The sequence below is a fragment of the Bemisia tabaci genome, chromosome 1 (genome assembly GCF_918797505.1).
Source record: "Bemisia tabaci chromosome 1, PGI_BMITA_v3".
Lineage (NCBI taxonomy): Eukaryota > Metazoa > Arthropoda > Insecta > Hemiptera > Aleyrodidae > Bemisia > Bemisia tabaci.
In genome coordinates this window covers 73,692,188-73,704,714 of record NC_092793.1, presented here as the reverse complement: position 1 = coordinate 73,704,714, position 12,527 = coordinate 73,692,188, and the positions used below count along the sequence as shown (strand labels likewise).

Sequence of the window (12,527 nt, the reverse complement as noted above, 5' to 3'; positions counted from 1 at the left end):
AGACAAATATCACTCAGTTTCCTCCTTGCAAAGTAAAGTCAGAGTGAAAATTTAGAATTCTTTTGACAATCTTAATTCCTTTTAAATCAGTCACCCCATAGGTTTCTACTTTAAAATGAATGTGAATTTTTTCATCCACTGAGGTATGAACATTCTAAAAACATTATCTGTTCAAATGAAGGCATTGAAAAGCAATTAACAGCTTTTTGGGTTGTTCTACGATTGCAGAAATTTCTTAAGTACCGTCTATGTATAAAATCTTTCTGATTCACCTACCACTTTCCAGGCTAGGATATATCATTATCGTAGCATAATTGTAGTAAAGTATCGCTCAACCTAAGCAAGTGAACGATTTTGTGGTCCGTGGTCAAGCCTCGCAAACAGCCGCGGTAGCGACTATAGTATGCTGACGGTAATCCGTTTGGTAGAGATGGAGCCCCTCCTGCAGAAAAAAATCATCAATTGCTTAAAGTTTAGAAAAAATCCAATCCAGAAAGCTAGGAAAAAAATTGGAGAAACTTTTGTATCATCAAGAAACATAAATCAGATGCATAAATCTCTGTGTGCTCTGATGAGCATTCCTAATCGCCTGATTTTATGACTCTTTTGTGATTCGCCAATGAAATCCATTCTGTATTTCCCTTCAGTTGACTCTATAGGAAAGCAGCAGTTCTGGTGAACTTAAGAGTTGAATGTATCCTATTAAAGCAACTATTACAAGGATTGCATTTTGCAAAAAGGAACCAGGAGCATTGCAATGTTGCTAAGATTGTGCAACTTCTTTTTTCTCGGAAGAAAACCTGATTACCCATTGACAGTTTCTATTTTACTCGCTGAAAACTGTGAATCTAAGACAAAAATTACCATGTAAATTTCATCTGTTTTCATGATTTCAGTTTTTTTACTGCAAAAGATGAATTTGCACAATCTTAGCATCATTGCAATACTAGTGGTTCCTTTTTGCAAAATGCAATCCACAAGTACTAATGAAATGATAACTCCTCTTGATCCCAGGGCTGGATTACGGGGGTGGCCACATGGGCCGCGGCCGCATGGCGGCAAAATTAGGGGGCGGCAAATTTTGCAATTTTTTTAAATGCAGGTACAAAAAAATCGGACTCAGAATAAAATTACAAACAAGAAAAGGTGACAAAATCTCTCATTTCCTGAGAGTTCATAAATTTCTAATTTTGTCGTATTTCGGTGATACAAAAGACTGCGCACCTTTAATTAGTTGAGTTAAGAGGGAAACCAATCACGTAATTTGGCCTAGAGCGGCGCGGCGCAGAGAGCAATGATGACGAGGACTTGAGGTGAAAAGGAGAGGCCCTCGGCGCGGCGGCGGTCGGCATGTAACACATATTACCGCCTACGAGACTGCATCAATACTTCACGCATTGCGTCAAACACAGTACGGTCAACAGCGGTCGGCGCGGCGTGAAACGCACAGCGCCTACAAGACTACATGAATACTTCACGCATTGCGCCAAACACAGTGTCAGCGCGGCACGGCGGCGGAAGTTAAAATTATTGAACCACATTTATGTTTGTTCATTCTTAATTTTTCAGTTCATTTCTTACAAATGAAATGCCTTGTCCGCACAGAGATAGGTTTACGGAACTGAACTTTCGCGCGAAGTTCCGTGAACTTTTGCTAGTAGTGTTGACAGGGCTTACGCAAAAAATGTGTCCAACACGAGTGAACGCGTCTTATGCACCCTCTTCTCTCCGGCACGTTCACTTGATGGGTTTCATTGATGTTACAAAATGAATGAGAAGAGGACGGCAAAATACAGGCGGCCCATGGGCGGCAAGTAGGTAAATCCGACCATGCTTGATCCAACTATTTTTTTAAATTCCTCTTAGCATAAATGCATCCAATTACTGCGCTAAAACTAAGACTCTGTGACTCACCAATGAAGAGTTTAGAATTATTTGAAAGTACAACAGCTCCAACATTTGCTTGAATCCGCACTGGTGGCTCGTTATCAATTCGTAGCAAGGCCATTTTTTTCCTGCGTTGAACCGTTATGCTGTGCCACACACCATCACTCACGTACACCTACAAAAAAAATAATAATTTCCATGAAATGTGAGAAAAGATCTTCATCAGCTGAACAATTTCGATGACTTAATTCTTTTATTCCACAGAAAAACATGTCGGTATAAATATCACATCGTTCGCTATGGAACAGTATAAATCAGCTCTAAATAAAGTCCCAGAAGATAAATATCCTGAATAATGTATCTATTCTTTAGACAGATATAAGCTTTCTTATTTCTTTTTACAAATTTAAAGTTAAAAACAATGGGCCATAAAGCCTTCAGAGCAAATTACTCTTCCTAATCAATTGAGAGTAAAGTTGATTCCATGCTTCATTTTGATTCGTTACTTACATTTGACCTGGCACTCAACAGTCGTTGTTCTTTGCCTAAGTTGAAACTCAGCTCAACAGCACCATCCACAACTGCCAGGGCAAAATAATTTCCTTGGTTGTTCCTACCCCTGTTTGACCAAAGCAGGAGTCCATTCTTCTCAGTTGTTCTCACCGACAATTCGTATTTATTGGTCCGTTTTCCCTTGCGCCTATAAAACAGCAAAAGAAAGGAGTCAGTCTTCTCGTTAAGAGCTGCAAACTTCATAAATGGTGTATATGTCGCAGGCAATTAGCAATCGCCGGCAATTTGCAAGCTGTTCACAAGTTGTTTCAATAAATCGCAATAATGCGCATCGGCATAATGCAATTTTTAAGGGTTGTGGTCTTCAAAAGTACGAGTTCGGCTTGAAGCGCCTTCATTTTTTGTGATACTCTACGCTTTGTCACGATGTTAGTTTCGTTGTCAGTCCGATCCCAACCCAACTAATGTCACGGAGTTCACTACTCGCTCTTCTGAGAGTGTATATTCCTGCCATGTTTTTAAGGATGGGAAAGTGTCTATTCACATTATAGGCAACGTAATCAGCACTCTAATCTTGTTCTTTTATTCTTGAATTTCATGATTTTCTATATTTATTTACCACTGGCTTGTAAATTGCCGGCGATTGCCAATTGCCTGCGACATATACATAAAATGAAAATGATAATTGAGAAATCATTAGGAAGATTTCTGCTTAGCAGAACAATTAGGTAATCGATTAATTTTGCTCAAAACATTCATGCAAATACATGGTGATAAACCATGCTATAATGTAAAAATGAAAATTAGGTAATTCTATGGTTGATTTCTGCCTAGATCCTAAAAGAGAAATTAATCGATTCATCCAGCGAAAAATATGCATGAATACTACAGGTATTTGCCACTAAATTTTAATTTTAAATTCCTGTAAAAATGAAAATAAGAGGGATTGTAAAGCAGTAACTGATATAAACTTTCTGAAAAGAAACTTTATGAGAAGTCTCATAGAAAGGAAAACAGATCATTTTACGAAGACATAAATATAAAATAAATAAATTGTTAGTATATTGTTAAACTATGTTGTTCGATAAATTGTTTTACCAAGATTTAGGTACCTCTACGTACGACAGAAGCAAGATTAAGAGAGATATAATACAGGTCTTTCTCAAAACTTGTGGCCAAATTTTCAAATATTTTTTAGTTTGAAAGTTCCTAAACGGACCCGAGTACCTATAACCTAAACGCACTGCCGCATCAAGATAAAACGGATAGAAGGAGTTTTAAAGTCGTGAATTTGGATTGTTTCTTATGGAAGAGATGAATTAAGAACGGAAAATTTGAAACACCGCAATGGAGATACGTGGTTTTGCACTTTAGTCGCAGCGATACGCACATCCATCACGTTTAAATAGTCGCATCAAGTCCCCGTCGCCGCCGACCAACGCGTTTGTCGATCGAATCAACTACAGGTATTACGCGTAGGAAGTCAAAACGCCTTCAAATTTTTGCACGCAATACGGACATCCGTCGAGGTTGTATAGTTGTATCAAGGCGCCGTAGCAAGCGCGTCATTGTTTATCGTTACAGACGAATATAAGTTGAGAGAACAAAGTCACGATGCCTTCAATTTTAAACATACATATTTTTCGGCAAAATGAGAGACGACGTTTCTCCATTTGCGACGTTGCAGACTTCCTTAGAAAGTTTTATTTTTCTTTCGAGAAGCTGGTCAACATAAAACCTAAAATCTCCACGATTTTTCGTACTCGATAGCAGAAGATTTGGTGCAAAATTTAAAGTCGTGAATTTGGATTGTTTCTCATGGAAGAGATGAATTAAGAACGGAAAATTTGAAACACCGCAATGGAGATACGTGGTTTCGCACTTTAGTCGCAGCGATACGCACATCCATCACGTTTAAATAGTCGCATCAAGTCCCCGTCGCCGCCGACCAACGCGTTTGTCGATCGAATCAACTACAGGTATTACGCGTAGGAAGTCAAAACGCCTTCAAATTTTTGCACGCAATACGGACATCCGTCGAGGTTGTATAGTTGTATCAAGGCGCCGTAGCAAGCGCGTCCCATTGTTTATCGTTACAGACGAATATAAGTTGAGAGAAGAAAGTCGCGATGCCTTCAATTTTATACATACATATTTTTCGGCAAAATGAGAGACGACGTTTCTCCATTTGCGACGTTGCAGACTTCCTTAGAAATTTTATTTTTCTTTCGTGAATCTGGTCAACATAAAACCTAAATTCTCCACGATTTTTCGTACTCAATAGCAGAAGATTTGGTGCAAAATTTAAAGTCGTGAATTTGGATTGTTTCTCATGGAAGAGATGAATTAAGAACGGAAAATTTGAAACACCGCAATGGAGATACGTGGTTTCGCACTTTAGTCGCAGCGATACGCACATCCATCACGTTTAAATAGTCGCATCAAGTCCCCGTCGCCGCCGACCAACGCGTTTGTCGATCGAATGAACTACAGGTATTACGCGTAGGAAGCCAAAACGCCTTCAAATTTTTGCACGCAATACGGACATCCGTCGAGGTTGTATAGTTGTATCAAGGCGCCGTAGCAAGCGCGTCCCATTGTTTATCGTTACAGACGAATATAAGTTGAGAGAGGAAAGTGAAACCTGAAAAGGCAAGCGGTCGAATGTAAGGGATTAAGAACATATACGCTTGACTGACCCTGTTGGGTAGAGGAGGGCAAGAAAAAGGGGAAGAATATGATTTTGCAATTTCCAATGTGCAGTTTTAATTGATGCGTTGTGAAATTCTTCTAAAAATGGCATTGCGAGTGTCAAGTTTGCCGTTTTCAGTAATGATGCGGGCTCAGTCTTTATCTGGTTTTTTGTTATTCCTTATACTTGATCCCATACTTTTGACCTAGATCATTGTGCCGAGTAAGTCTTGGACTCAAAGTTGATCAGCATATGAAAAATGTGGAAGAACGTACTCATCATTGAAGAAACTGGTATCATCACTGTCATACATGTCCTCCTCTTCTTCGAAATCATCGTACAGATCCAGGGTACGCTCTAGATCCACTACTTCCGTCAGATCAGATGAGTTAGCGACGCTGCATGCAACACCAAAGGTTTTGTTAGTTGACAGGGAGGCAAGAAATATTAGTGCAAGCAATTGTTTATGTTCTCAAAGAAAAAATAGGCAAATATTTACATTGTTGTATTCCAAAATATCAGGGTTTTAGTGAAAAAAAAATCCATCTCATTGTCAGTGAGAGAGGCTCTGGAATATTGAAAACATTGGATTATTATTCTTTGGAGGAGGAAAAAAATATTGTTAGTTGATTCAGTGTCGTACTCATGCACTGAAGTAGGTGAATTATAAAGAAAATGAGTATATTTTCAATAGATTATGTCTGCGAAAAATTAGGTAGCTTGCAGCCAAACACTTGAAACATGTCATTCAGGACGGAATAAACGCTATTTACAGGAGAAAATCATCGGCGTGTAAAAATGAAGCGTTTAATATTATGCTCCACAGCCGAATATTGTTAGAGAAAAGAGAGGTAATTGTTGATAATGATAGAAAAAGTTAAACAAGTAAGCACTTAATTTACCTCTGACAATACCACTGAATAGAAAAAACAGGGACTGGGGTGATGAAATTTCATGTAATCGATAATCATTTATAATTGCAGACCCTTAAGATTTTAAATTGAATCTTTTATCTAAAAGGAAATCTAAAAATGGTTACTGACACGACGATTCCAACATTTCCGAAGGAGAAAGATGAGATGCATCAGAAGAGAAACTCTGGTTTAAATGATACAACTATTTTAACCTGGTAGTATTGCGGTATTGCCTATCCTTGAAGGAGTTTTGAGTGTGGCGAGGACGCATGCAACTTACCTGACTGCCGATTTCTAACAACACTCCCGTTAATACATACATTCCTGGTGGGCTATCAATTTACACTTTAACGTAATTCGGTATTATAATTATGTAACTATACCTGACCTGAGCGATATACCCTTTACAATGTTGCAACATTTGCTCCAGATAAACTTTTGCGAGAGTGATCGTTCGTGCGAGCTTCGTAGTTCAATCATTTTCCAACTTGATCAAGACTTCAGGAGCCAAACAGAACAATTATATTTCTATTTTTTTTCTTTCTCTCTTTTTTTAAAAGTATTTTAGAAGACTTTTCTTCTGTACCCCACTAAAAGCAGAGGTTCCGCAACCTGCCTTGACTCTCTGAAATTATAACAGCAATTTGTGCTGCGGTATCTTCATGAGAAAGCCTCGGACCAGCTTGAAGTATTAGTACCTAATTTAAGTTATTTTTTCTGGCTAAAAAAGGAAGGGTATTTGGTGCTTAGATTTTTTTTCCATGGTCTTATTTAAATTTTCATCGACCCTTATTCGGCTGCCGTTATGATCTCTCGGGAGTAGAACTTTGAGTGGGCACCCAAACACAACAATTTCCGGCGAAACTGTCCCGGAAACGTGAATATCATGAGAAATAGCCTCTGTGATGAAGTAATACAAGGTATGTTGAAAGTGTAACGCATGTTGTAACATCGTTCTTTCGTAGAATCAACGTTTTTTCCCTCCTTCATTAAGTTCCCAGAGGTCTCCAGTTCACACGGACTCATAAGAGCCAATTTAGAGAAAAAATTCCTGCAGGTAGTTACTCAATAATTTTAGTTTATTAGTGATAAAAATGGTGTTTCTGAGAGAAAGAAAAACTTAGGAACCGAAAAAAAACCGGCGGGACAAAATAATTTACATGCACCAAGCACAATCATGCAAACCGGACAAAAACAAAGGAGTGAAAATAAGTACCTTCTATTCAAGGACGGACTCTTTTTGGGGTATTGCAAGAAGGTTTCGCCATTGAAACTAACAGCTACTTCAAGTTCTGGATTTTCTGTAGGAATTCAATAAACATTTTTAGGCAAAAACCCTCCAATAAGCATAGCTTGCATAAAAATGCAGTAAAGACGAAGACATGAATTGCTTAAACAAATTTCTTTCATCATGTGTTTGAGAGTAGATTTTTTTCCGGCTGAATTTCGTCCCGGAAAAATGGCATCTAAAACTCTCGTGATATAACAGAACGAAACAGTGCGAGAACCGAAAATGAAATAAAACACTGCTTGATCTGAAAGATATTGTGCTATAAGTGGTCAGAGACGTCGCGCATTCGTATGATTTTGCATAGGTACTCAATACTTTATTTGCGGACAATTCATGTGTATCTCCGAAATCTGATCTTCCGAAATCCAGCCGGACGAATCAAGATTTTCAGCAACAAAAGTAAGTGCATCTATCCCTGAACTGAAAGAAAAATTGCGACGTATTTTGTGTTGCGTAACTTTGAGGAGCCTTTAATGTCATATTTTTAGATTCTTGAAAACGTTAAAAAAAAGAAAAAAAGTTAATGCTAGCAAAATTAGTCTCAACCCTTAGATGCCCAAGAAGGGTCCAAATTGCTCGAGGCTTGCTAAAATCACGCGCCCACTGATTGTAAGGGCGCCGGTCCATGCAAGCTTTAGATAAAGGTCTACAAATAGGTACATCGTGAACAAAAAACCAAACATCGAATGGAAAATAAAAAATTGAGTGCCAGGGTATTTTTATTTTGACAACCACCCCTAGAAATACCAAGCAGGGCCCGAGAGACCCGACCATCTCTTCTAGGGAAGTTATAAAACCGCACTGGAAAAAAAAAAAAAAAAAAAACAAACAAAAAAAAAACACACACATCGGATCTAGAGCCCAGACTCTTAAAAACATTGAGAAGAAAAAAATACTCTGGATTCAATCGGATTTTTGCTTGAATCAAAACGAAATCCGCTTAAATTAAGAGGCTTGGTTCTTGATTTAAGCTAGATGTGTTTTTTTCCAGTGCGGTAAATACGAGCTTTAGATACAGGCCTACGAATACATCCTAAATGAATAATCAGACATCAAATTGAATGAAAAAAGGGAGAAATCTGATGTGAACACAGCCGAAGGTTGGAGAAACTTGCTAGAGCCTCGTTCTTTAACTTTTCTCCCTGAGGCGACATCTCAGAGCGGATCATTGCATGTTCACGCCTCGCGCCTTCAATTTTGCAGCTGCATCACGCACAACCATCAAGCACGAATAGCCGTTTCTCTGCGCCTTCATCAAAGCGCATCCCTTTTCAAGTTCGCTTAAAGTATACTATGATGGGTTCACATCAATTACTATTTTTAAAAGAAGTTTAGAGGTCTCTCAATCGCCATAAAGGGCACACGCCTTTACATTTGGTAATATCCCCAGAGACCCCAAGCCGATGAGTCATGTTGATCCAATTATCTTTTCTGGGGATGGGAGGGGAGGGGGGCTATGTAAAACGCCAGTATGTTGCCAAAAAGGTGAAAATTAAAACAGTAAAAGTATTCCTTACTTTTAGAAAATGAAAAATAACATAGATCATACTTTACTATCGAAATCACCATATTTAAATGGAGGTCAATTTGACCCGACTTGGAACTTCGCGTATAAAAAAAGTTTCCGGCATCTAAGGATTGAGTCTCTTTAACTCGTGTCTCTCATCGTCTTAGTATATAGCCTGAAGAGGGTGCTTTTAAGTACCTACTTTCATGTAAAAACGTTCATATTGATGGTTTGGAGTCAACTTGAAATATTTCATCGCGGGAAATAGCTTCAAATTCTAGCTTGAGAGGTTTTACCATGTGCAGACAACAATTTCTCAATTGGAAAAAAAGTTGAAGCGCAGGTGACTCGGGGGAAGGGGGGTGTTAAAACGAGTATAAAACTGAAATAAATGAGAAAGGGAAAAAATCACCCTTGCAGTTTTTGCCGTTTGGAAGTTAAAACCCCTGAACTTTAATTTTCCTCATTTGGCAATCCTCACACGGTTATTAGATACTTAAAAGCTGCATGGATTGGCAGTTCAATTAATTTTGGACCTTTAGGCCACCTAGTGGCTTGAGTTGAAAAATACGTGATGTTTGGAGCGGACAGGTTTTAAAACAAATGGATTGTGGCGCATAGTGGATGTAAGTGCTGAAAAAGGTTTTTGAAAGAGCGATTTTCTGCCAACGAGGGCTTCAGGATGACAAAGATTTTTTCGAGTTTTCCATGTTTTGAACAAAATCTCTTCCCTAGGTGCCCTTTAAACGAGTACAAGATTTGCACCATAAAAAAATCACGCAATTTTTAAGTAGAGCCGTTGTCAAGAAAACTTTTGAATTCTAAATTTTGCACTTATTTTTGCAGGGGATCTTTCCAAGTACTTACTCACGAGAAACCATTGATTTTCCCTTTATTTCTCTATGAAATTGTGGTTTCTCTGCGACAAGAAAAATATCGTTCTTAATCCCCTACTCCTTAAATCAATTATCCCTCTTTTCGGGATACTTCATCTTTGAGTTGAAAACTTCGGTCATTTTAGTGCATTTTTAGATTTTAAATTTTCGATGATTTGCTTCCCTTTAGCCTCACCCCAGCAAACTGTGCCCCTTCAATTACCTCCTGTCACAAAAGGCATTACCTGGCACTCATGACATTATTCCTGATCCCGCCAAAATGGCACCCCTCATTGTTTTATCATCAAATATTTTCCCCTCCCCCATAACCGGAAATATGCCAACGCCACCCTCACAATTTTCGAAATCCATTGTACAAGAGACCGTCTAAGGTAAAAGGGGCCTTCGTACCAAAAAACCGGAAATAAATATTTGATCACTAAGAAGAGTATTTCCACGAATACTTTGGCACAAAATTAAGTATCAAACCAAATTGGAGTTGTGAAAGTTGAAAGTTTGGAATCCAAAAAACTACATGTTTTGGGACAATCTATCGAAGCATTTTCTTCTTGTTACGCTCCGGCCACTTAATATCTCGCGGACAGTCACAAATCAATAGCAGTGTCGAGGCGTGACTGATCAATTATCGATATTTCCCCATTTAAACCTATGTTAAAGAATCGATTATTAAAGTGTTCGTTGCGAACACCCTCTTTATCGATATTTTTCTACAGGTTTGAATGACAGAGCAATCGATGTATCGCAAAGCACTTCACGCGCACGCCTCTGATCAATGGAGATAATTTTGTTTGCAAACGGGGATGACGGCGAAGAAAATCGCTCGTCCAGTGAGAGGGGTAGTGCAGCGGTGACATTCCGGTGACGATCATAGACACATGAGGAGAGGAGAGGAGTGACTCACGTTGTTGGCACGTGGCGCCGATGAAGGGCGGGTGACACTTGCAGGCGAAGGAAGACAAGAGAGGAAGACAGAGGCCGCCGTTGAGGCAGGGGTTGTCGACGACGGAGCACGGCGGGCCCTGGTACTTGGCCACCTGGTTGCTGCGCCGGTTGAAGAGCCGGATAGGCAACCCGTTCATCAGCACCCGCTGCACCGCCCCGTTGAGCCCCGCGGTGATCCCGCCTTCTCGCGACACCTCCGACAGCGACCTGCGCAAACAGATTATCGTCCGCTCCATGATTTTTTACGTCTCTCAAGTTATTACATTTTTTAAAATGAAAAGTTAAAAAATGGGCCATAGATTGGGCAGATGGGACTGTTACAACGTATAGGAATTGCCTTGAACATAATTGGACGCATTTCTGTCAAACGATATTATGTGCATTATGGCGTGAGCCCTGTTGCGCATATATTCTTATGGGTCCCAGGGCTCGTGTCTTGATGCACATAGTTCCGTCTAACAGAAATACGTACAATTATGTGTCTCAAGAAGGACTTGAGTGTTATGTGGTCAATCAAAAATAAATGTGCACAGCCCAATTAGGGGCGTATAAAAATTGTATAACGCACTTTTTCGGCATTTTTAACCCCTCCCCCCCATCACCGTAGAAACATTCGAGAGTTACTAAATTTCTCCGAATAACGCACGTATTTTTTAGAAAATTGATGCATATTTTTTCTCGAATGTGTTCAGATATTTTAGATTGAACTGTAAAAAAAAAATTCTGAAAAATTTGAAGAAAAATATTTACAATTTTCCCGGAAATTCCTTTTTTGTTGAAGGATATATGGCAATGTCTAAAGACTCATACGGCTTTATTCTTTGGCACGGCAGAATAGAGAGGGCTACGCAACGCTGGCACAGGCCCCCTCTCTCTCTTGTAACGCATCGTAACGCAGGATCATAACCCTTCCCCTCCTCCTGGAGCGTTACATAATTAAATATGGCTCCCATTCTGCCGTGCTAAGGAAGAACGCCGCTTTCTTATTATGAAGAATTTCTGAGTTCTGGTGTTTAAACTCTTTTATTGTCTGTCTATATATATCTGTATTGCAATTTCTAACTACTGAATTTATCAATTTTTATCATTATAATAAAATAAAAATTAGAGTTTGTATATTTATCTCTTTATTTTTATTTACGCTGTTTATTAATATTTTAGGTTTGGTTCCTTATATTTTCTCTTGTTCTTCACATTTTGTGTTTTCCGTTAGCTTTGGTTTTCCTTTTTGGTTGGCCTTTTTAGTTTTGGGTTGATTTAATTTCAATAGCAAATGTTTTTCTCATTTAGTTCCTTTGGGCACTCCTTTAATCTTGATTTCTTTTATAGTATTAATTGAGACTGTACTAATTCAAGAGTTGACAAATTTTCCTATTGAAATGAAAAAAAAAATGAAAATTGAATGAGCGATGCACTTACGGGACCCCGCCGACGTAGAGGTGAAGCTCGAGGTTGAGTTCATTGAGGGGGGCGCCAGAGGTGCCCTCGACTGTCGTCGTGTTGTCCACCCGGAGGACCCCGCGCCGATCCATCCGACTCATCTCCACCTTGTGCCACTCGTTCAGGCTTATCGGTTCCGGAGTCCTGAAATACCATTATAGAACACTCTGTTAGTCATCAGAATTAAGTAGAGATATAGAAGAGAGATTTAATAATTGGACGTATTTCTAACAAACAGACCTATGTGGAGGTGAGAAATGTGGGGTGTGCTCGTTAGTTCTCTGGCCGTAAGAGTGAATAGGAATAATAAAGCGCCAGTGACGTCAGCGGCAATGATAGTGCGCACTCAAGCGAGGGGGAGATCGTTAGAGGGAGTCTTTAACTCATGAGCCCTGTCCACAACGCTCTCTTGCCATGCCCGCGGCTCATGACTCCCGCATTCAGT

At 39.3% G+C, this 12,527-nt stretch overlaps 1 protein-coding gene across 1 annotated transcript in view; it reads right to left on the bottom strand.

Annotated features, from left to right (window-relative positions):
* Window positions 1–287: 287 nt before the first annotated feature.
* LOC109033114 (agrin) overlaps window positions 288–12,527 on the bottom strand; it is a 310,568-nt gene continuing 298,328 nt past the window's right edge. The window contains exons 25-31 of the mRNA XM_072296169.1: window positions 12,062–12,226; window positions 10,602–10,849; window positions 7,223–7,307; window positions 5,368–5,490; window positions 2,398–2,587; window positions 1,915–2,062; window positions 288–442 (exon numbers count right to left, since the gene is read on the bottom strand). Of these exons, the coding sequence (XP_072152270.1) occupies window positions 288–442; window positions 1,915–2,062; window positions 2,398–2,587; window positions 5,368–5,490; window positions 7,223–7,307; window positions 10,602–10,849; window positions 12,062–12,226 (1,114 nt within the window). The remainder of the gene's footprint in view (window positions 443–1,914; window positions 2,063–2,397; window positions 2,588–5,367; window positions 5,491–7,222; window positions 7,308–10,601; window positions 10,850–12,061; window positions 12,227–12,527) is intronic.